The sequence below is a fragment of the Chaetodon trifascialis genome, chromosome 6 (assembly GCF_039877785.1).
Source record: "Chaetodon trifascialis isolate fChaTrf1 chromosome 6, fChaTrf1.hap1, whole genome shotgun sequence".
Lineage (NCBI taxonomy): Eukaryota > Metazoa > Chordata > Actinopteri > Chaetodontiformes > Chaetodontidae > Chaetodon > Chaetodon trifascialis.
Window position 1 is genome coordinate 1,462,099 of NC_092061.1, and position 23,838 is coordinate 1,485,936.

Here is a 23,838-nt window from a genome sequence, read left to right on the forward strand (position 1 = left end):
AAATGAGGACTGCCGGGTGTGTTTCCTCCACATAAAGCCACCTCTGCCAACAGTTTGACAGGGCTTACTGGAGTGTAAACATCCTCAAATCTAACAGCACAACAGGAGCAGGACAGAGCCGCTAACATGAATCCAGGAGACGTGGAGACGTGGACGTGCTCGTCGATAAAGCAGCTTTTTGGATCCTGTTGAAATGCCCTCGGCCTTGGCGTGCTGGGTTACTGCTGTAGCAGAAAGCTAGTTAGCCGCGTATGCTAACGCCTGCATGTTTAATTAGAGCAGATGAACGGTTGAATCCACACTTCTGCTCCTGTGTGAACGCTTTTGGAAAGTCTGAGAAAAGGACTCGACCCTCCTGACTGTTTACATGCAGATTATTGCTCTTGCAGCTCCACACGTGACGTCTGAACGCTCGACAGGCTTCGGTTGCTGCTTCACAGCTGCTAAACTGACGCTAAAGTCCCTGCTGACATTATATCACATTTAGCTTTCACTGTTTTCATGAGTGAAGACCACGGAGCAGCTGTCTGCTAACAGCCAGGAGCTGTTTCCTGGAAGTAAGACCAAGACCTTTTCCAAGTCCAGCGAGCTCAGAAACCTTCTTCTTTCTTATTTCATGCTAACGGTCACAGAGTGGAAAACAAGTGAAAGTTACCATCAGGCTGTTGTTCACCGAGGCACAAAACCAGACACACATCATTATTAATCAGTGTTGCCTTCAGGACTCGTCTCGACCACCTACACAGCTGTCTATATACAGCACACAGCCGCCTGGGTTGATACCACTGATCTTGATGAATGACACTGTTGCTGGTCATTTAGCACAGTTTATTTACCATATATTATAATGTAACATCCTGTAAAAAGCACACACATGTACATATCTGAGTGCACAATCAGATAATTGGTTGAGGAACATTTAAAAAACAAAAAGCATCAACTACAAGAGTGATTTCAGTGGATGATGGAAAGTAAATATCTGAACTCCCAGGGAACCCAGATCTGCTGTTTACTCTTCATCTGTTTATCCCTCAGCTCGATTAAATTAAGCATAATGTGATAAACATCACAAATCATTGAGGAAATCAAAAATCACCATGTAAATTATAATGACTGCCAGCGAGATGTGTAGGCTGTACATTTTATACGACAATTACTGTCCGTTATTTTCTGACTTGTTTCTGGGTAATTTCATTTGGGCGGCTCATTTCTGGAGATGGAAAACGCTACAGGGACGTGAGCTGGAGACCTCTGACTGACAGCGTGATCAGAGAAAGCAGCAGAAAACCTTTTAGCTGGGCCGATCTCTCATTTGTTCTGCTGCTCGGCTGCTTGTCGTGCTGTTTCCCCGCTCTGTCTGTAGCGTGTGATTACTTCACCTGACGCATCAGAGAGGCGAGGAAAATGTTTATTAACAAATCATTAAATTATTATCCTTAATACTCCTGCAGAGGCAGAGCAGACCGTGGACAGTCATGCTGCTGTTCAGCCTCCTTGGCTAATTGAGGACATTGGTGGTCAGGTGGGTCGGAGGCTCACTAATCAATACGGCTGCACCCTTTATCTCCACTGAGAAATATTTTCATTTTCATTACCCTGGGTCCAGGATGCTCCGCAGTAGATTAATTGTCTCCTTTGCTTCTTTACCAGTCCCACTTCCCTCCCACACAGCCTTCTGACTCTGTGCAGCAGACTTCAGTAATGTGGACGCAGAGCCTCACGGTGTCCCCGGCTCACTGGTGGAGGGAGTGGGTCCGGGGGCAAGGCAGCACAGGCTCATAGGGGAGGGCGGCCATTAGGCCCGGGCGGTGCTTGGCTGGCCTCGGACCTCCCAGAGCTCGAGTCGGGGGCTCCACGCCCATGTTGAGGTGCAGTGACAGGTGGCCGTGGCAGTAATCCACAACCGACTGCTCACACCTGTACAACGTCAGAGCGCTCAGCCGCCGTGGAACCTGCACAGAAACAGAAAGCAGAGCGGGGAAGAAGAGAGAAAGACAGCCGCACATAAACCCTCTCAATCAGCCAGAACAGCCTCTGTTTCATCATTTCAGCAGCTCGCAGAATATTTGGAATTGGCTTAATTTACTTGATGCGGTCGTGGCGCAGCGCTGTCATTAATGCAGCCTTGGCCGCTGATACAGTACGCGCCCCAAGACCTGAAATCTGTGGCGCTCAAACACCCACTTTCAGCTGGAGTGATTTATATGCAAGATGAAAGCCTTAAGCAAGAGTGCACACATATTTTCTGCCCTCTTTCAAATGGAGTCAAGGCTCCATTTAGAAGCGAGTGCTTATTACATTACAAGCACTTTGCTGATTCAAAGACCCCTCTCAGTTTTACGTGCTGGTGTGGTCTGAATGATGTCAATTAAACGGGATAAAGCCGCATCACAGTCTGCGTGATATCGATATTAATATTCTGATGACTATTAATGCCTTCGCACAAAATATGGATGCACTCGTGCATCGAATGCACAAAGCAACATGACACAGCAGAGAGAAACGTGCGTATGTGTCAGATGATGCACGTGCAGCACCTGAATGCACCACGGTCAAGTTCACCTCCACATGGGGACGCATGTTCTGCTCGTTTCCATTAGCTCTAACAGCAGCTGCAGCATAATGAATGGATATCCTGTTGGAACCAGTGCTGCTTGCTGGTTTTAAACCATTTGCACTGGTTCTCCTGTGAAGCCCATCGCAGGCTGCCTGCTGATTACAGATCACTGTAGTATGAGTTGGGGGCAGAACCTCTATTGAAAAATATGTTGTCTTGGATTATTTTACCGGCTCACAAAAGGATTTACTTAAAGCTGATTTGATGCAGAAATGGCATTTAGATTTAGGTTTCCACTGTATCCGGTTAGGTCAAGTTTGACGGCGCTGTCGCCATCCAGACCCTTAAATCTAAAATCACAGCTCTCCAAAGGTTATGTTTTCTATCTGCAAATGATCGCGCTGCGTTTGCTCTCCGCTTTAATAGGAAGATTAGCTGAAAACACTCTATTGTCAAATTCAGCAGCTGAACTTTGCACACTACTTCAGAGGACTTAATAAAAAATTCATGAACAACAACGCTCTGAATGCACAATGAGCCAAGTCGGGGGAGGCGGGGTCTGGATCCGGGACTTCTCTGACAAATTGTCAAGGGGAAAGGCTACATGGTGGACTTGTTTTCTCCAATTATTGTAGTAGTAAGAAGTCAAACATGTAAGTGGTGAAGTCAATATAGATTTGGTCGCTTGGCTGGTTGGACCAACAGCCCCCCCACACCCCCACCCCCGTACAGTGGTAGCTGGCAGAGCTCGTGCAACCTTTGTCTCTGCAGCATCTCTTGCTTCCTCTGTTTAACTTCCACGTTGCCAGTTTGTCCCGGCTGAAATCCAAAGGTGCCATAAAATAAACTGAGTCGCAGTAACTGAGACAATAAAAGGCTTTGTCTTCCTCCACACGTCTGTAAATACATGAATAAATACACCTTAAGAAAGGTACAGTGCTTTTATTGTACAGGTCTCCTCAGTGTAAACAGTGTGAATAGTCCAGAGAGCATAAAAAGCTTCTCTCTTAAGCAGCCGTGCGCCTTTGTTACAGAATAAAACAGCATTTTTGGCTTTTGAGGGATTTGTGTTGTTCAAACTTGTCAGAAAAAAGAATGTAAAATAGTTAAAAAGTGCAATGCAAAGCTTGGAGAGTGACTGTCAGGTTATTTCTGCTGTGCTTCAACATGAAGAGCATCCTGCTGCTGATGGCGAGGAGGATAAACCTTCTCAAAGAAGCCGACACAAGTGGCTCCTCATTTTTTATCATTATGTTCAGTCTGCGGCAAATGCATCAGCGTCAAGGTTTGTGTCTGTTTGCAATTTACTGCTTGGGATTGGACCTTTTCTAAAATCAAAGAAGTGAAAATGAATACTGTGTGTGTGTGTGTGTGTGTGTGTGTGTGTGTGTGTGTGTGTGTGTGTGTGTGTGTGTGTGTGTGATACGCATCAACCGCAACGTTTACCAGCGACAGAGCCGAGGTTCAAAACTCAATCCTCTGATTGGCCAGGAGCTACACCGTGATGCAACATGTGTGCTAATGCTAAGCTAACGCTAGTATGCACATTTGTCTAACACAGATGTGCAGGCCGCCAATCAAAAAGCACATGCATGCATGTGTATACACAGATATACACTCACACTCACACACACACACACACACACACGCTGCCCCGGAGGTTCGGTGTGACAGACTTTGAACTTTTTCCTGTTTTTTATTGCCTTCTCCTCAAACACTTTTGCTGCCTTTTCCAGCACTTTGCCTGAACTGTCACCTGCTGCAGCTAAAGTGCAATCTCAGTCTGCACTTCACTAAGTTACAGTGACATTTTTATTCACATGGAGCCGCTAAGCATGAAATAAATTCTAATTTCTATTTCATGGGCTCTTTAATTTTTAGCGAGGCCTCCTCGGTATTTCTCATTGACAGCTGATGGCGGTGTATCGGCAGTTTTCCCCTCTCAGATGTTGTGAAGCGGGACTGAAACAGAGACATTGGAGCCCGTGTGACTTGCTCCAGATCAGCCCTCTGAAGCCACACTTCACAGTTAACACAGTTCATTATGTGAATTCATTACAGCCGAGCTCTGCAGACTCCACAGAGTTAAAGACACACTGGAGCGTCAGTGTGAAGTGTCAAAGTGTGAAGTGGTGGAAGCTGGGATTTCACATTTAACAGAATGAATCCTCTAATGGCATTTATTGATTCATTGACTGGTTTACTGTACATATTGGCACACTCTCCTATAAACTATTTAAGGCTAAGCAGGCCGGTGAGGTGATGAAAGATCATCCAGGAAGTCAGTATGAGTGATCTGTCGGCGTGCCAGATGTCAACACACTGCAGCGGTTAGTAATCCTCTGTGACGTTTCCACAGTGGCTGTTATTTTATCCTTTGTTGCGATGATTGTGGACAAACAGTAGAAATCATTTTACAAAGTAATCCACGAGGAATCTGCGTTGTAGATGGACAGCCCTGTGCTTGTGCTGCAGCCCTCTGCGTTGGCCCCCTGCTGCTTCGTCAGATGGGCCTCAATCAAATGAATGAAGAGGCTGCGTTTTTTCATGCAGAGGTCAAGTCTCAACGCGGCCTGCAGCCACGCTCGCAGCCCTGCGAGGCTGTCTGCAGGCACAGCAGCATGCTAACAGGCGCACAATGATAACACTATGATGTTAAGCAGGTATGATGTTCACCATCTTAGCTTAGCTTAGCTTAGCGTGTTAGCTTCCCAACAAGTGTTACTTGCAGGTACTTGGTCTTAAAACTTAAAAAGTATTGGACAAATACATTTTTTTTTTTTTTATGATGAAGTGATGGGATCGCTGAAGTCAGTAAAATTCACCATAAATATCTGCACTAAATTTCATGGTAATCCATCCAACAATATCCAGTGGTTGAGATATTCTGTGTGGATCAAAGGGATGAGCCGACCGACACGGAGCCGGGCTGTGAGGCCAAACACAGCTAGAAACTGGAAAAATGGAGGTCTGAAGCAGCACAGATCAATGCACCTGCTTTAAGAAGCTGCTGGACGTCCAAAATAAAGCTGCTGTTTGTACATTCTGGCAATAAGTTGGTCTAATTAGTAGAAAAACAGCTGCTCAGTAACCAAAAGGTCACATTTTTAATTTAAATTTTTAATGTCTTTCAATTGACCAGCCATCGTTTTTGTAAAAGGTACCAAACAGCATCTCTAAAACAGCGTCGGCTCTCTGGATAAGAACATCCCATAATGACCCAAATGTCAAATCAAAGTCGATTAGCTGGACGTTAGCTCTCCTCAGAGGTGTGATGACGTCTCGCTGCAGTTAAGAGTCATTAATTTTAGGATAAATGTTGCTTCATGTTTGGCAGATCGTCTCTCGGGTCGACTAAACCTTTTATTTTTATTTCTCTAAACTTCCATCTGAGCAGCCTTTCACCAGCTCCTCACGAGCGAGATGAAGATTAAATATCTGCATTTCTGAAGCAGTAAACAACAACAGGATCAGTTTCATGTCTTAGCGCAGAAGAAAAGAATAAAAGCCTTTTTGGCCAGGCGAGCAGAGTGAGCGCTCAGGTTTAATCAGGAGTATTGGGGAAATGTTGGCTGTTCTGGTTGCAGCTCTTACAGAGGTGAGTCATTGGCTGGCGTAGCCTGGACGGCTGCCAGCAGAGCTGCTTAGGCCTGAACGCCGCATACATTCAGTGGGATTTTGCCTGAAGCACGATCACCATCTTTCCTCAACTTTAAGCTCAGGAAGTCCTTTCCAGTGTAGCTGTGCACCACAAAACCGGATGAATTTAAAATGAATTCAAATCTCTTGATTACAATAGCCATCTAAGAATAGCCTTTTTTCCTCTTGACAAGCCTAAGTCGTTATTCAGTGAGTCACTGGCGACCGGCCAGGGTAATAAAGCGGGCATCTGGCATCAGCCTGATCTCGTCTTCACTTATCTTAACTGTTGTCAATCTGTTTACTCTGAAGTGAATTTAAAGAGAGCAGAGCGTCCTGAACGGAGGCTGCTACCTGTGGAAACTACGCCTCTGTTTCAGGTGCTGTGTTGTAAATTTATATTGTGGAATATCTTCGTACCTCAGCTCTATTTCCTGATACCCTTCTGCTTTCATCTTCCTCTCAGCTGGAGTGACTCATTGTTTCTCACTGGAAACCTCTGGAGTTTAAACTGTTCGGGAATTATCTTCTCATTTGGTCTGGGAATTGTTTCCGGCTTCAAGTGGCAGCAGCTATTAGCACAAACAACAGCCATCTTCTTTAATTTCCAAAGTTTGAGTGTTGATAACACAAAAAAGTGATAGAAATGACAACGTGATTGTTGGACAAAACAAAAGTGATGAAATATAAATGACGGAAACATGCTGAAATGACATAAATGACGAGTTGGGGGGGAATAAATTATGCCTGATGCAGAGACAGAAATCACAGGCGAAGTGAGAGTGTGGTTTTCATACACTTTGGAGTCAGCCTTCAGCAAAACATAAGCACTGAACTCCTCGCCTCAGGCTACGTGACAAATTATTTACTACCAGTTCTTGTGGCCATTTCTGTCCAAGACTGCAGTGTGTGGCACGAAGCTAAAAGGCACAGCAGATCTGACTACACAGAGATGATGTTTAAAAGAATATGTGACCTTTTGGAAATATGCAAATATAACATAAACACTACTCAATCTCTATGCGCTAAATATGAAGCTATGCTATCCAGCTGCTAGCAAGCTTTAGGGATTCTGGGAAGCAGGTTTTCTTACCTTTAGAGGCTAGCTGTTTCCCTGTTTTCTGTCTTTAGGCTAAAAGCTAAGCTAGATACCGAACGTGTATTCAAAGGTTGCTGAATAGAGGCCTGTCTCTCTGCGAGGCCCTGATAACAGAAGCCTTCAACATGACATAAAACCCTAATTCCAAAATGTCTGGACTCACTAAAACACGTCTTTCCCAGTCTGTGAAACGTGTCGCTGCATCAGAACAAGCAGATATCTACAAAAATCAATGAAGCTGACGAGGAAAAACATGAAATATGTTGACTGATTTGTGCTGATTTCAGTTGAGTTTGTGTCAAAAAGGATCAACAGGTGATCGCGTTCTGTTTATTTACGTGTTAAATGGCATCACAACTCTCTGGATCTGGTTATAAAACTAGCTCTGTGTTTTATAACAGGAGGCAGAGTTCTTCGATGAAGCACTCTGCTGCCTCACTCTAAAGCACTTTACTGCAGATGTAGAGGAGGACAATGATATAAACTCTTGTGACACAGCACACAGCAATTAATTCAAACTCCCAAGCTATTAGCTTTGGATTGCTAACATTCACATAGGTGGCCCCCCTTTGCACTGCTCTGAATGTAGGTCAAGCTGCTGCTAAATGATTCCCAATTAGGTGATAGGCAGCTGCACCATGCCAGCATGCCTCAGACTGGCAGGGGGGGCATGAGCTCTCATTGGCATATTAACAACATCCTCCGCCTCCTAAGCTGTGCTGCTGCTCTCTGTCAGCTGGATAATTCACTCAGTGGTCAACTCTGTGGCGAGAGAGCACAGACAAGCCTCTATTATCATTGCTGACTATTAGGCTACACATGCATGGATGCTGAATGGCATGCTAATGGCCACAACACCCCCTTCTCTGATTGTTGCTTAGGACGAATAAACAGAAAAATGCCTTCAGGGTGAGTGACACGGACATGAAGCTGGTAACAGGCAGTCAGTAAACTTAATTAAGTGGGCCGAAATACACATTCAGATACTGTGAATTGTACATTGTTATGTTACAAACGTGCATAAAGAAGCCAGGATGGATTTGCTCTTGCACAATAACACATAATATTTAATAAATCATCCAACAAATACTCCAGACCGCAGACCATTAGCATGCTGCCTGTCAGGTTTTAGCAATGAGAGGAGAAGAAACTGACATCCATCTGAAAGGAAACTGGAAGTTGTACATTGTAATACTGCATGTGCTAGAATTCCAGAAAGATCATCTTTTGCTGACTTTAATATTCACCATGTAATTACATTTCTATTTGAAAAGCGCTTCGCATTTGTCAAAATAACCATAATCCTTCAGATGTGGGGATTTATCTTCTCCTAATGCTGCTCATCCCATTTTCTGCTCATCAATGTTGGCAATGCATGCTGAGATTTACTGTTATTTACTGGATGGACAATTTATGAGTCACTACAGAGTCTTTCCTGATGTATACAGATATAAGTAACCTGAATATGGATGCCGAGAAATATAGATGCATGCATTAATCCTCATTCAATGGGAGGCACACTGCAGGATGTGAGCTACGGCGTTTGCTTCGTTCTCCCTCGCTGACTGTTTTTCTCTCGCTCTTCACCCTCCCACACACATTCCTGAATGCACACACACACACACACACACACACACACACACACACACACACACACACACACACACTATGTGCTGATGCTGGTTGTCAAAACAGTCATTAAATGAATCAATACTGAAAAAAACGAAAAATATGGCGCTTCTAAGGTCACAGTTGTTTATTTGGAGCCGTGATGGTATCGTACTCTTCTTTCCTGTGTATTTTAAGCTTCATAGTTAATTTATGTAACAGAACAGACGTCGCACACATGAAGAGGAGCTAAACGCTGCTTTCATTCTGGAACACGCATTGTGCTGAGGACTAAACATTGTCTTTATGAAAAGAAATCTACAGCACTCGGACGGAGACCCAGAGTAATCCAATTTGATAATGTGCCAGATGCTCCACTGACATGCCCGCGCTGTAACATGAAATTTAAACTGTTAGAGATGTTTTATGTGTAACGCTACATGCTGGGACTGTTTCATTTGCGCTCTGGTTGCGTGGTAGACCAACTCTGCTTTATGGGGAAAAATAGAATAATGTGTTTTTGTGGCCTTGAATCATCCAAGAAATATCTTTGGCCATTTATCTTCCGAAGAAAAAAAACAGAAAAACAACAGCACAGTACTTTAGTGATATCCACCGTTAACACTCTGAAAACATCACGAGCTGAACGAACTGTTGAGCCAACAGACAGCGATGGACTCCCTCTGGGCAGTTAAAGCTGCTATAATCAATATTTTAATATTTACAGCAGATCACCCACAGACGATAATCTCCACTTTCCTTTCATTTGCTTCACTCTTACTCCTTTTAAAGCTTGATTTTTCAGCTAAAAAGCCAGTCGTGTGCTACCTTTCCATCATTAAACAGCAGACAGACAAAGTTAGCAAGTAGCAGGTGAACACAGCGGAGCACTTAGCAGCAGATGTTTCCCTCAGGAGCTGGTGGAGACCCAAAACAGAGCTAAAAGAGCGTGAAGCTTGGACTTACATTCCCAGAAACACTGCTCCAAATGGCAATGCTAACTGCTATGCTAATGTTGCCAGCTTGAATTCTAAATAAGCAGCTCTTTTCACCTTTTAAGCTAATATGGCTAACTCATTAGCCATATCAGCTTTAAGGGTGTTCATGGCTGTTTTTCTGCTGTTGGTAAGTGGCCACACAAAATCAGTTATTGTAAGTTTAATATAATAAAATATTTGACACGTGAGGTTTTTCTCTGCCTTATTTTCCTCAAGAGGTTTGCAGAGACACACGGCTACAGTAAAAAAAGACTTACAGGAGTTCAGTCCTCCCTTTTGAAGCTGTTTCATTCTCTGAAGGATCTCTGGAGTTCAGCAGCTTTGCTTTGTCTCCATGAGCTAATGCTGAAAATCACAGATAATTTGCAACCTGAAGTTTGAAACAGACTGACAGACGTGTGTTTAATGGACACGCTAATACGATCACCTTGGTTCACGCCGAACGCTCATTGATTGTGTGGATGACTGCTTCAGAAAAGTTCTGCAATGTTTTGTCTGATGGGAAGATTTTCCAGACACAGCGTCTTAAATCTGTGTGAACATGCTGTTATGCAGGCGTCAGGCATTAGAGATATGCTAATTTACCCACCACTTATTTGAAAAGTCCAATTAATTAGCGACTGTTTGTTAGTAACAAGTCAGCAGAGAGCAGCCATATAAACTTTATGTACGAAGGATGCGTTCAAGTCTGGGGTTAATTTGAGGATTACAGTTAAACGTATGAATAATGAGAGGATAAGGGTTTGGGTTTAGGAATAGAAATGGGGTTGGAATAAACCTGAACTCAGCTTTGTGGCCTCCGTCAGGCTGACTCCAAAGAGACCGCAGCTATAATCCTCCCATTGGCTTTTTCACTTTTACATTCTGTTTGCTTCCTCCCAGCCTCTGTTGTCATATCGGCGAGACACAACAGCACGAAGCAGTGAAGCTAAAAAACTTCTAATTAAGGAAAACTCTGACAAATACCTGAGCTGTGTATAAGGCAGGTAATTAGTCGTGTGCAAAGCGCTCCTCCGTTAATTTCCTCTCCAGTATTATATTTAGCATGAGCACTGTGCAGACGTTCGAGCCTGGTTTGAGTTTACAGCTCAAAGAGTCGAGGAGGGATACGATGAGGCAGCAGTGTGATTGGCTGAGACTCTCGTCAATCAACAGCACGCCCCCTAACCTTCAACCAGTGCAGATATTAGAAGAAGGTAGACCTGCATGGACTCATCATTTGCAGGAAACGAGCTGTATCACCTGAAGACCTTGATATGACATCCACAACATGCAAATAAGCTGTTGATGAGTCTGAAGTCTGCCACCGTGCATTCGGTCTCTTACCTGCTGCCTTTCCTTTAATCTGTTCACCTGCTCAGCAGTCAGTACTTTTCCACTCTCACTCTCCTGCCAGCCAGGCCCACCTGCCCACTCACCTGCCCACTCACCTGAGATTCATTCCCTCTCAGTCCAGTATTTAAGCTGCTCTCTCACACTCACTCAGTGCCAGACTCTTCTTCACATTACGAAGACTCTCCAGCCTTCGTTATCAGACTGATGTCTCGTTCCCGGACCTGCCTGCTTTGACTTCACCTGATCTTCTGTTCTCCGGTAAACACCTCTGCCTTCAGTGCCTGACTAAATGTTTTGTCCCGCACTTCCTGGATCTCTGCCTGCAGGTGACTGTTGATCCAGAGACTGTCAATAGTTCTGAACAGGACATTGATCTGTAGTCCGGCTGATCCATCTCTGTCACGCCTGAGATCAAAGTCAGTGTAAGCGACTTCCGTGCACTGGTGGTCCTGCATTTCTGCGTCCTTACAGCAGTCATTTGAGCTCCAGAGATATATATCTGAGTATTGTCTGCATAATTATGAAAATTCATGTTGTGATTTCTAATAATATTGCCAAGTGGAATCATTTAGAAACTGAAAAGAACTGGATCAAAGATAGAGCCCTGTGGGACACCACACATCAGGTCTACTTTATGAGAGGAGTGATAAGTTGATAAGATCTGAACCATTTAAGAGCCGCGTCAGCGCTCAGATCTGTCCGTCTGAATATTATGATCCGCAGAATCGAGTGCAGCTCTGAGATCTAAGAGGACCGCAGACAGCTTTTTCTCAATGAGCTGAAAGACGTTATAAACCTTACACACATCCAGTGTTAGTACAGAGGATTAACACTGGATAAAGCATCAAATCAGAGAATATTTTACACTGTATGTCCTGAAAGGTCTTTAAGGATCTGAAAAAGCTGACTTTCTCAGGCATGAAAGAATTTAGGTAATACCTTTAATCGAGCCGTGCAGCCATCTGAGAGGCCAGAGTTTAGGCCACATGAGAGCCAGTTTGGTTACTGATGTATGACTGAATGCTGCTGCTGAGGGATTCCTATCACTGTCATCACTGCCATGTTTGTTTCTGACCCCGTCTAACAACTCAGCTCCAACTCCATTAATTCAGAGGTGCCACAGTGGCCCAAGCAAAAAATCAACCGTGGGAGAACAGATTCATATATTTGGTGTTTCATGGGGGTTGACGGATGAAGTTTCCGCTCTGAAACATCTCATGTAAATGTCACAGTGTAGGACCGAGGATGCTGCCGAGCTGCTGCTCCATCCACCGCAGAACAGGCTTTTCACTCCTGTCCAGTTTCCATGGTGATAACTCTAAAGAATGGGCTGTATGTCTAAGTCTTAATGCTGTGGAACACACACACACACACACACACACACACACACACACACACAGTATTTCATATGCTCTGTCATTATGTGAATATCCCCTGTAGTTTCTACTCTGATATTAAATCTTTGAGGACATTGACCAGAAATCATATGGAACACACACACACACACACACACACACACACACACACACACACACACACACACGCACGCACGCACACACACGCACACACGCACACACACACACCATTATCTTGCTCTAGCTTTGATCTTCTCATGATTGCTTGAAGAATGAACGTATTTACTACGAAGCAACTGATTGCACAAACTGTCCAAGACAATGAAGGCCTGAAAAAAGCCGGAGCAGATTGGTCTTAACCCTGCTCTGTTTGTCGACTGTCTCCAGAAGACGCCCAGAGGACGGCCATCTGTTTAAGTGCTACAGTCTCAAACAGCCCCTGAACTTGAACAGACTTGTCCAATATTGATGTGGCTGAAAATGTGAGGCGACGAGAGATGAACTGCAGCCAGCTGTTGGCCTCCCGTGATATTTCCACAGAGAACGATGTGCACTGGCAGGATGGGGTTGATATTAAGGGCCAAGGCCCGGCGAAGATTCATCTGCGGTGATGAGATGTGAATATTGCAGAAGGATAATATACAACTCAAGTAAAATGGCGCGAGGCCAGAGCGGTGATACAACAGCCGCCGCGTGGAGCCATACGTTATCCTGTCATTCTTCTGCCTGCCAAAGGAAGGAGCTGATGCTGATGAAACTGTTGCCCCACTTTCAGCAGTCTCGAACTGTCATCTGTACGGAACTGATCTGCAAGATTTATGCTTTTTCTTTTAAATCGGTGTCACCGGTGGTGCTCAGGCCATGTCCCCACAGGGCCGGTACACAGCAGGACACTTCAACCACGCTGTCCTCTGCGTGCAGCTGAACCTCAACTGAGAGCAGGAACGCCTCCACCAAACCGTCCTCACCTGCTCAGCACGTGACTTCAGAGGACTTCTAAAGACGCTCACAGCTCTGAGGGAAACCTGCTTTCTGCACTTTTGTTCGATTCCTGCAGCTTCTACAGGTCACATAAGACAAACTAAACAACCTGCAAACCAATCTGAGGCTCAAAGACGAGAATCTGCAGGAACATCATCATCAAACAGCTGATGATATGAGCTAATCTTTAAGTGTGTTAACTCGCCTCGAGCTAGCATAAAAACTAATATGCAAGATCTTCAAATTTTGCTGTTTCCATCAACCTTTTCTAACGCTTCAAATCACACCCAAAATTCGTCGGTGCAAACTCGGCTGTTAACACCGCTGGTCTCATTTTCAGTTGGATTTTGAAGTTGAATAAAAAAGATGTCCCCCCCCCCCTCTGAGCCTGAGGGGACATCAAGCCTCAGCTAACGCACACCATTTATATTCATGTGTCTGTTTTAATGGAGAGACCTTTCTGAAGGATATTGGTTTAGTTTTCAAGTCCTTTTCGAGCACTTGAGTCAAACTGGCACTCGAGTGTGGTCCTGGTGTCGTCCTTTAAGAGTAAATACTGAATTCAGGGTGTGTGTGTGTGTGTGTGTGTGTGTGTGTGTGTGTGTGTGTGTGTGTGTGTTTCAGGTGGTGTGAAGTGTATGTTTTGGAGAAGCATTCAGTGTGAGCTAAAGACTGTAATGCCGTTAAAATCAGATAGTTTGCGACTTTTCCTCAGGCGGTTTTCAAACGTGTGACGTGCCTCAGAGTCGTTTTCTGATGAGTGTCTACTTTCACTCGAGCGTTCAGGCACTCTCTCCATGTGCAGCTGAACTGGCTGCACTGCCTATATTTCTGCCACCACGCTCCATTGTTAATGCAACCAGAACACTCTGTGCTGCTGCTGCTCTTCATGCCCTATAAGCTTTCCACTTGCCACTAGTGGCAAGCACCTGAGAGGCTTTCACCGTGAAGTGCCTCGTCACCAAGGTTAGCGACTAACTGCTTCCTCAAAAATCTGCCCACTTCAAGAGACGTGTTCGATAGTTTCTGTGAGATCTATCTCACAGAGGAGGAGGCAGCCGGCTGGAGGAGGAGGTGTAGGTGGCGGTACACCTTCGTATCATCGTGCCGTCACTATCGTGAGGAAAAGCGCTCGTGCAGGCGGACAAACCATTTGGCACGAGTTGTCGCTGCTGTGGTGTTTTTGCATGAAATGAGTTGTCAATCAAACAGTGACGTCTTTCTGCTCGTGAAATATGGACGGTGCAGCTGCGCTGAAGGCCAGAAGCTGAACTCTCTCCATTCATTCTCATTGGTACAAGTGGGATTTTGGTGGTGCTGTTTCCTGTTTTCAGGTTTGAGTGACAGCCGTCGGCGGCGGCAGCAGCACGCAGAGTTCACTGCGTGGTTCTGGCATTTCATCACGTCCCTGTCGTCTAACACCTCAGAGGCACGTGGGCTCATTTATTCAAGCAGTAAACGAACGCCTCTGTTGTATGAGTTCACTGTTTTTCTAATAGGTGACCTGCAGTGATTTGTTGTCTGCTTTGGGTTTGCTGGGTGGGAGTTGCACGGCGAGCCTCTCCGTGGTGACGCAGCAGTGCTCTCGTGTACGACCACGATTCTGCTCCTCTGCAGGTTAAAGATGGTGAAATCTGAGCTTCTGTGGGTGCTGCTGTTGTCCTTGTTTGTTCACTGCACGTGCTAACTACCCAGGACTTACCGCAGCCGCCGCAGCATCAAAGGCATCACCCCCTGCATGACAGAAGACTTCTTCTGGGACGGTGGGTGTTTAAAACAGCGACTACACTTTGAATCACTGTTGTTCTACAGTGTGTCTGTGATGTGCAGCAGGAAACATGTTTATTCATATGAACATGTGACAGATTCTTACTTAAAAGAATAATTGTGCTGCCAGGCGTTTGGAGTCACATTCGCAGCAGTTCTACAAAATGAGCTCCTCTGCCAGGATGTTGCCAACAGGTAGACAGGTACTGTTCTATTCAGAGGAGTGATGCTGGGAAAAGAACATTGTGTTTACAGCTGAGAAGCCATTCCCATGGCCCCGTCTGCCCCCCCCCCCCTCGCTCTGTCTTCCTGCATTTCTTCCTCTGCCTAACTAGCACCTCTGCAGCCACATCACTTTGATGGTCATCTTTATTAAGATGAATGGATCTGGTCCACGTGACGCCTTCCTTCACGTCGCTGCAGAACATTCCCCGTGAGCTCGGCAGGCTTTAGGTGCTCAGCTGTCACCCTGGGTAGCCTGACAGGATCTCCCTGGAGGTCACCTTGGGGATGTAAGTTTACAGTCCCGGTGCAAACGTTTTGTTGCCCTGACAAACCTGCTGCAGCATGACTCAGTCACACTGTCTGTCTGCCGAGCGGGGTGCAATGTGCCCGGCTGAATGCACGGTGATAAATCACACAAGGAAACAAGCGGAGAGAATGAAGGGAGCAGGGAGTGGAGGTCAGCCACCTCAATGTTTTCTGAACAACATACATTTAAATTCACTGATATGATGAAGGATAGGGAGGCGTAAAGGGTGTCAGTGGGGTCTGTCTGTACCCTGCAGTGATAGAAAACGAGTTTCTGTTTGTCGGCCAAAAGCACATCCCTGCGTCTGCTCTGTGAGCTGTGCAGCTTGGAGACAGAAAATGTAATTAATTATAAGATCTAGAGGTTCAGTTTGGTCTCCGTTTGATTATTTAACAGTGCTCACAATGAGGTCTGAACAACAAGCAGATTAACGGCTGACTATTAATCTGCTGTGCTTAGCAATCATATTAACTCACAAACTTTGTGACGCTGCTCTGCTTTGAAATCCTTATTTTGATCTAAGCTCGCCGCCTGGCAGGAGGGATGACAGAGCGGTCCGGCTGGAGCTCGGAGCAAAGCTTAGATCAAAAGTTCACCGATCGATATTTTTACATTAACAGGGAAATGACTTTGTGTGGAAATATCACCCAAAGAAAAGCAGCTCTGTAAACCTTCTGTCCGTCCACCACCACACGCCGGACAAAGCTAGCAACAAGCTAACTCATTGGTGGCTAGTTTTGTCCTGAGGTGTTGGTTTGTGTCCAGAGCAGAAGTGAAAGCAGAGTGAAAAATAGACTTTAAGTGATCAGAAACACAAGCCTGCACTGTGTTTCTGCACGTCTGTCTGATGTGGAGCGAGGTGTTGTCGACCAAAACCACTTTATGGGTGATAATCGATGTTCTGCTGCACCGGAGAGGCTAAAAGTCTGTGACTGCACCTTCAAAGACACAGCGGGGTGAAAAAGACATCAGCCAAAGATCCTGCGTCCCTGCGTTAACTGTTCATGAATCTCTGCTTTATCATTCATCTCCTTCATGTCGTCTCGCAGGGAAATTCACCTCTGAATTGGTGATAAAAGAGACGTGAAGAAGAAGTTCAGGCACAGACAGACGTTACACTTCCTCTGCCATGACGGAGAATACATGAGATAAAAAGACGAAATTAAAGAGGCAAAAGTCAGTGATATCTAATGAAAAGTCACTTCTTCAGTCAGATGATGGAGGACGGAGTGAAAGACGTCTTACAGATGCTTCTTGTTGCTACGAGTTAGCCCTGATCGTCTTCCTGAAGAGAGTTTCTGTCTCTGCTGCATATTTTCACTTTGCATTTTAAACCTGAATAATTCTTGAATATTTATTACATTGAACTCTCTCTCCTCTCTGCTCCTGTAAAACAGTACAAAGTTGTGATGACTCATCTTAAAGTCCGGGCCGTACGTCCATTTTTCCAATTAAATGTGATTTTGAGTCGTCCATCATCTGAACCTGCACCTGACCGCTTGGAGGATGACCCGGAGGAGGCGAGTGAACTCTGTTTGCTTCTAATTGATCAGATTCTGTTTATTCTCCCTGGTCCTCCTCCTCCTCCTCATCTCGTAAGGTGGCTGAGGGAGGAGTGGGTGGAGGCCAGCAGCTCCGTATCAAAGCGTCTATGTGCCAGATGTCTCAAAGGTCTGCATCTGATTCTCATTCGAGGTCAGAGGTCCGGAACGATAACTAAACAATATTTAATCAATTAATTAAGTCTCTTGTGATTGGACGAGGCTCAAACAGTTCGTCCATATTCATTTGTGACTCAGAGGTTTTCTCACAGCTGCATTTACAGCAGTTATTGTTATAGTTACTAGAGATAACGAGACACATCCTGCATCTGTGATTCAGGAGCTGCTGGAACTCAACAGGAAACGTTTCGCTTCATAACGTCGCGCAGCCTCTTCATCACACGAAGCGGCAGCCGTCCTCAACTTTGTCCAAGGACCAAATTTATTCAGCCAAATTAGCCTATAATCCTTTAAGAATTGAACTTTCTTACAACATGAATGTTATTTTTATCCGTCTGTATCAGTGTGAACACAATCCTAAAAAACATGGAAAATCCATGATGACGACCAAACACTGAAGCAGAAAAGACCTCAAACACAAAACCAGCGAACGAGTCCTGAACTCCACTAAAAACACAAACCAAAATCTTCATTTTGAGACTCAACACAACCGTTAGCCGACGAAAATAAACTCTTGTGATGCTGCTTGCGTCTGACAGACAAACTTTGTGATTCTGCATGAATTTAATGTGAATCACGTACTTTTTTCAACACAAACCCACAGTTCAAGCACCAATGAAGGAGTCCAGGAAGCAAACAAAAACACTGTCACGTCTGTTTCGTGATGACTTTACGTCTGCTGTCAGTTAGCTAAGGCACGATGTTTTCTCTGGCGCCACCATCAGGTCAAAGAGTACACTCGTGGCAAATATCTGAGAGGAACAGAAGTCTCCATCTTTCCCTCAGTGATGGTTTACGAGCATTAAAGCCTCACAGCGCTGCTCGTGTGGCTGTAGACCCTTTTATTAAACCCTTTCAGCTTTTTAACGTGATGAAAAGTGGCACAACAGAGCGCTTTCATTAGCCACTGTTTAAATTCTGTGTGCATTCGCTGCTAATCGCAGGATTACAAAGTCTGTATTAGCAAATATCATCGACTGCTGGGAAGAATAAAACAAGACGGAGGCCTTCGAGGTCCACTGTGTAAGATTCAGCAGGATCTATTGGCAGAAATGGAGTATAATATTCAGAATTGTGTTTTCATTAGTGTATAATCACTTGAAAATGAGACTCTGTGTTTTTGGTACCTTAAAATGAGCGGAGTCCGCCATGTTTCTACAGGAGCCCAGGAGGGACAAACCAAACAGAGGCCATGGAGAGGGACTTTTGTCACAGTCTGCAACCTCACCACTGGAGGCCATTAAGTCCTCCGCACTGGTCCTTTTCTGAATGAAGGATATGAAGCTGTTCATCGTATCTGTGAGTTTCACATTTCAAGCGTCTCTGTGCGTCTTCCAGCAGACGAGGCCTGATTCTGAATCCAGGTCAGGAAACAGAAAGTCTGATTTTCCTTTTCCAAACTGTGGCTGTGTCTCTCTTTACCCACCGTCAGACACAGCTGACATTAGTATTCTGATGCAGCCTCCTTCAAGCAGTGTTCGGTGCCAGCCACTTAATTTGTCATTTATTGCTCCATGACAACTGAAGTAATTGAACCTCTTGCCCATGGACGAGATCTGCCAGCCTTGTGGCCGTTTTCTCTCGTTGTGGGAGAGACGGAGCTGAGGACCTTGGTGCAATAAGGGTACAGATCTCATTTTATGGGACAATGAGATGGTTTGTATGTACGCAGACCTCCAAGGCCTCTCGCATGTTCGCTGCAGGCATCAGTGAAGGGGTTAAAAAGAGGAAATTGTATAAATACCTGCAAAAATGAAGTGATTGTTTTTCATTAAACATTTCTTTGAAATGCCTGACTTTGGGAAATCATATAACAGACAATCAGGATGAAAACTAATTGCATTTCTATGAACTGGACACGAACTGCATGTTTATCTCACGCAGCGAGCACCTGGAAATGAAAGCAATTAGTGTTTGTTCCAGATAAAGATTCATCTCTGACCTGCTGATTCTCCGGCTCTGACGCTTCCGTGCTCACCTTTGTCCATCTTTTTGTTTGCTTCTTTGGCTCTGACCAATCTATTGTCCTCAATAAATAACGTCTGGACTGACATGAAACAGTATGAATATTCACACAGAAAACAAATGAAATCCATCTATTGATGACCCCCTGAACTCTCCCGCAGCGCCGTCACTGAGGCAAACTGTGCAGACCTTAATTATCCCGTCGTCGTGTCTGCAGAGCGTTGACTGTAAAAATAGCATATTGACTCCACACAGTTCATTGTTGTCTCCATTTATGTTGTCATGCATCTCGAGCAGTCAAATTACATCTGGAGAGGGATTTACAGTGAAGAAAGCAGATGTAAAACGCTCAAAGATGCATTAAGAACAGACGGAAATCAAACTGCCTAAATGACTGCAGGAGGCGGTCGCTGGTGGCTGGATGTCATACTGAAAGCGTCCATGTCTTAAATAAACACACGATGATCAAAACTCCCTCCAATCTGTAAAGTCACATGATTTTAACCACCAGGATCCAAAGTGTTCCCCTTCAGTCTGAAACATTAACAGTGAGGTGGAAGGTTGGTAGTTTACGATGAGCATCCATTTTTTGTCTTAACGAGACTGATCAGAGCTTTAAAGCCGAGGGCCATAAAACCAAAACAATGAGCTGAAAGTCACTAAAATGCTGCACACACAGGCAGCAGCTGATTTTCCATCCAAACGTGCTGCAAAGTTTAAGCAAATTTTGAGAAAATCACAAGTTATTGCTCGCTTCCATCCATTATCGCTATGTGATTATTACGGGTTGGTTCGTTGAGATAGGCGATAGGTGGCACCAGTCAGAAAGTCATCATATCTTTGCAGGAGAAGAAGAACAAGGTGACATAATTAAAAGAGCGCCGGTTGGTCGTCAGTTGATGAGTGTTAGTTTTCTTATTTCCTGTTTTATGCTGAAAGTTTTCCTCGTGTGCTTTACTTCCTGCCTTTGTAACAGCTGTCTTCTCGCAGAGGCGGTTCGTCCTTGTACCTCGTGTGTCGAGCGTTCCGGCTCTTTCTGGTGTTTTCTGGAGTTCATTCTGTTGCTTTGAGCTTCGCTGGACCTCGTTTGTTGGATTTGTTGGCCTGTTCGCTCTGATTTCTTTGGATCTGACCTCTGTCTGCTTCACCTTCCCGTAAGCCTTTTGTTAATTGCCTTTTTTTGTAAATAAATCACGTGAACTGCACCTGCTCTGACGTCCTGCTCTGCTTCTGGGTCCAATGTGAGGAGGCGTCCATCACATCTGTGTGGAGCCGTGAAGAGAAACGGCCTCTTCATCAACGTTTTGGGACGTGATGCTACAAAATGTGCATTAAACTCTGCTGAATAATTATCTGCAGGCCAAGCAGCACGCAGTCTTTTGATATGAATGCATTATTATAATTATATTATTAAAGAAGAACAATCACTGCACACTCGATCAGACCGGCAGGACGTGGAGAGCGTTGTGTCAAACTAATGAAGGTATTCACACGGAGGTGGAAAAGACTGTAACCCTGTGATGGGCTCCAATCAGAGCCGGCGCTGGAGCGGCTAAATATAGCAGCAAAACAATGACAGCTGAAGGAGACGCGTTCGCTTCCAGAGGATTCCCAATACAATAACAACAAATCCAGCCGCTCGCTCTAACTCAGCCTTCAGATTTAGATGAGAAGGACTCTCGAAATCAAACTGCCACAGCGACGATCTGACGGCGAAACATGGAGGAATACTCCGACTCCTCCAGCTGGGAAGCTGCAGTAGCCATGGACTGCTGTCGGTCTGCGCTTTAGGGAAAAACATCCCAAAAGTTTCCCAGGATTTGGTTCAGAGGAGCGACGAGAGAACGAATCTTTGCTTTAAGTATTCAGGCTCCATCAATAATCCCTGCAGTTGGAAATGAGTTTGTTCCCTTCATAGAAGTCAGTCAGAACAGTCAGATGTTTGTTTTTACGCTGATGTCATTTCACATTGTGGACAATAAAGTTTTTATAATTCGTGAAGTCTTGGTATGTATAAATAGGTCAATGAATAAATAAAAGAAAGGGTCATATTAACATCCATTGATCAGATAAATGCAAAAAAATGTGACAATGTTTCTATGAAACCAAAAAAATGATTTATTTTATTTATTACTTAGTTTGAATAAAAATGTTTATTATTTCTTTGGTCATTTATTTTATTTTGGGGACGAACCTTCAGCGTCTCTTCGCTGATTCTCAGGATCACTGTGGAAACGCTGTAATTCTGTGTCATCGTGATAAAGTAAGTCCTGTCAGTCATCAGGGACTCAAACATTTTCTCTATCTCACATCTTCCTCCTCCAAAACCAATTCTCCAAACTTCAAGGCTCAACCGCGGCTCGTGAGTCACGCCAGGCGTTACTCATCTGGCAGCTCTCCATCTTTGATATCAGCCACTTCAGAGAGACTAATTAGCCCGGCGGTCCTGGCGCTCGCCGAGCTACAGTATCATCAGCAAAGGTGAAAAGTACAAAAGATGCAAAGTGACTCATCTTTTCTCAAGTCGCAGTGTGTAACATCAAAGTCGGCAGCTTGTCTCTCGTCCACAGCGAACCACAGCGGGCACAGACGCAGCTAATGCTATTTGTTAGGCCATGCTAGCTGTCTGCGTTTGGGTCCATGATGAAAGACTTTGGTGTCAACACTGAAGCGGTGAAGACGCCAGAAAACAAGCAGGGACGTCTTTTTATAGAACGACATGTTCTCACGCCAGGACGTCAGACACTGACAACACGCTGTGAATCACATCAGGCTCCACACAAATCCATCCATTCACGGTCCTCAGAGGACGGAGCCTCGTCACCATCATGTCCAAAGTTAAAGTGTCCAGTAAACTAATGACATCAGCCTCAGCTCTGCTTGTGTTTAGAGCTAATTAGCTAAATGTTAGCATGCTAACTAAGATGGAGGCCAAGATAAATATAATCTGATAAGCATGTTTGGATTATTTAGGTTAGATTTAGGTTAGTCTCATGTCTCCTATTGTTCTTTTTAAATGGAACAGACTGTCCTCTAACTGGAGTCCTACGTCCCCTCGGAGACGTTAAAGCTTTATTTTCTGATGTTTTTATGATTCTTGTAAGTGAATTCCTTGTTTATTGTGTATTTGTGCTGTTAATTGATTTTGTAGTGTTGTTCTCGAGTCTCTCTTGGAACAGAGATCTTAATCTCACTGACACTGCCTGATTAAATAAAGGTTCAATAAGTAAAATAAAAATAAATTATTTCACTATAAACCTGCTGACACTGATGTCAAACATAAAAGTCAGACTCTCTTGTGTTTGCCAACTCTTCTTCCTCTTCTTCCTAAAAGGAAATCTGCCTTTCATGCAGGAAAACAAACAAACGCTGTGGGCTAACAGTCCTGATGGTGGCGCTACAGCGACCGGCTACACTTTGACAATTCATCACACATCAGTCGTTTGTGCTCCGACTTTTGGACCTTCACCAACACGAATGAGCAGAAATGGAATAAAACTGGATCTGCTCCACGTCGTTTGCTCAGCTGACACCGAAGTCGCTTCGCTGCGTCTTCAGACTGTCCACAAACAAGCAGCCGAACATCAGAGCGTTTCACTGGAAGCAGCTTCTGCAAAGTCTCAATGAATCTGAAACGTTCAGGAAAAAACGACATTTAGGCGTCGCGGTGGTTTGGTGAACTTCAGACGGTGTTTGAACTGCGTCCTGCTGTAAACTGCTGCAGTCAGTGGAAACAGATCGTCTGTGAGCGCCAGTCTGTCGCTTACGGAGCAACAAATCTTAAACATAACTAAATAAACGAGTCCGCTCTCACGATGAAGTTCACAGATTCTCAGGATTTCGTCTTGATCGCCGGTTTAGTTTGAAATCTGCTCTTACGTGTGACCCCGGTGACGACCTGCTGCTGGAGTCTGAGGTTGTGAGTTCGAGCTCTCGGTGAGGCAGAGCGAACACGTCGTGCTCCTCAGGCTCAGAGGATTAATGAGATGTTTAGAGATATCTTTAATTTAAGAAGCGTTAAATAATCACGGTGAGGGGCAGTGCAGCTGGCAGACCCTCGTGTATCTGCCATGTCTCCTCCTCCTCCTCCTCCTCCTCCTCCTCCTCCTCCTCCTCCTCCTCCTCCTCCTCAGGATGCCCTTCCTGCTCTCCTCTTTAGGTTCATTAACCGCTGTTAGCCTTCATGCACAGCTGCTCCTCAGGGGCCCAGCAGCTCTCCTTCGGTGTATTTTACAAATGCGTTGCGTTTCCGTCGCCCTCCAGCAGCTGGAAAATGCTCGT

General features: G+C 44.9%; 1 protein-coding gene across 2 annotated transcripts in view; it reads right to left on the bottom strand.

Moving 5' to 3' along the window:
- Positions 1-809: 809 nt before the first annotated feature.
- LOC139333046 (leucine-rich repeat transmembrane neuronal protein 4) overlaps positions 810-23,838 on the bottom strand; it is a 41,643-nt gene continuing 18,614 nt past the window's right edge. Inside the window, exon 3 of one of the 2 annotated variants that reach the window (XM_070965290.1) lies at positions 810-1,952. Coding sequence is in view for 1 of the 2 variants with exons in the window: in XM_070965289.1 (XP_070821390.1) it covers positions 1,734-1,952 (219 nt within the window). In the remaining variant the exon portion in view is untranslated. The remainder of the gene's footprint in view (positions 1,953-23,838) is intronic. The other variant, XM_070965289.1, reaches the window with a different exon arrangement.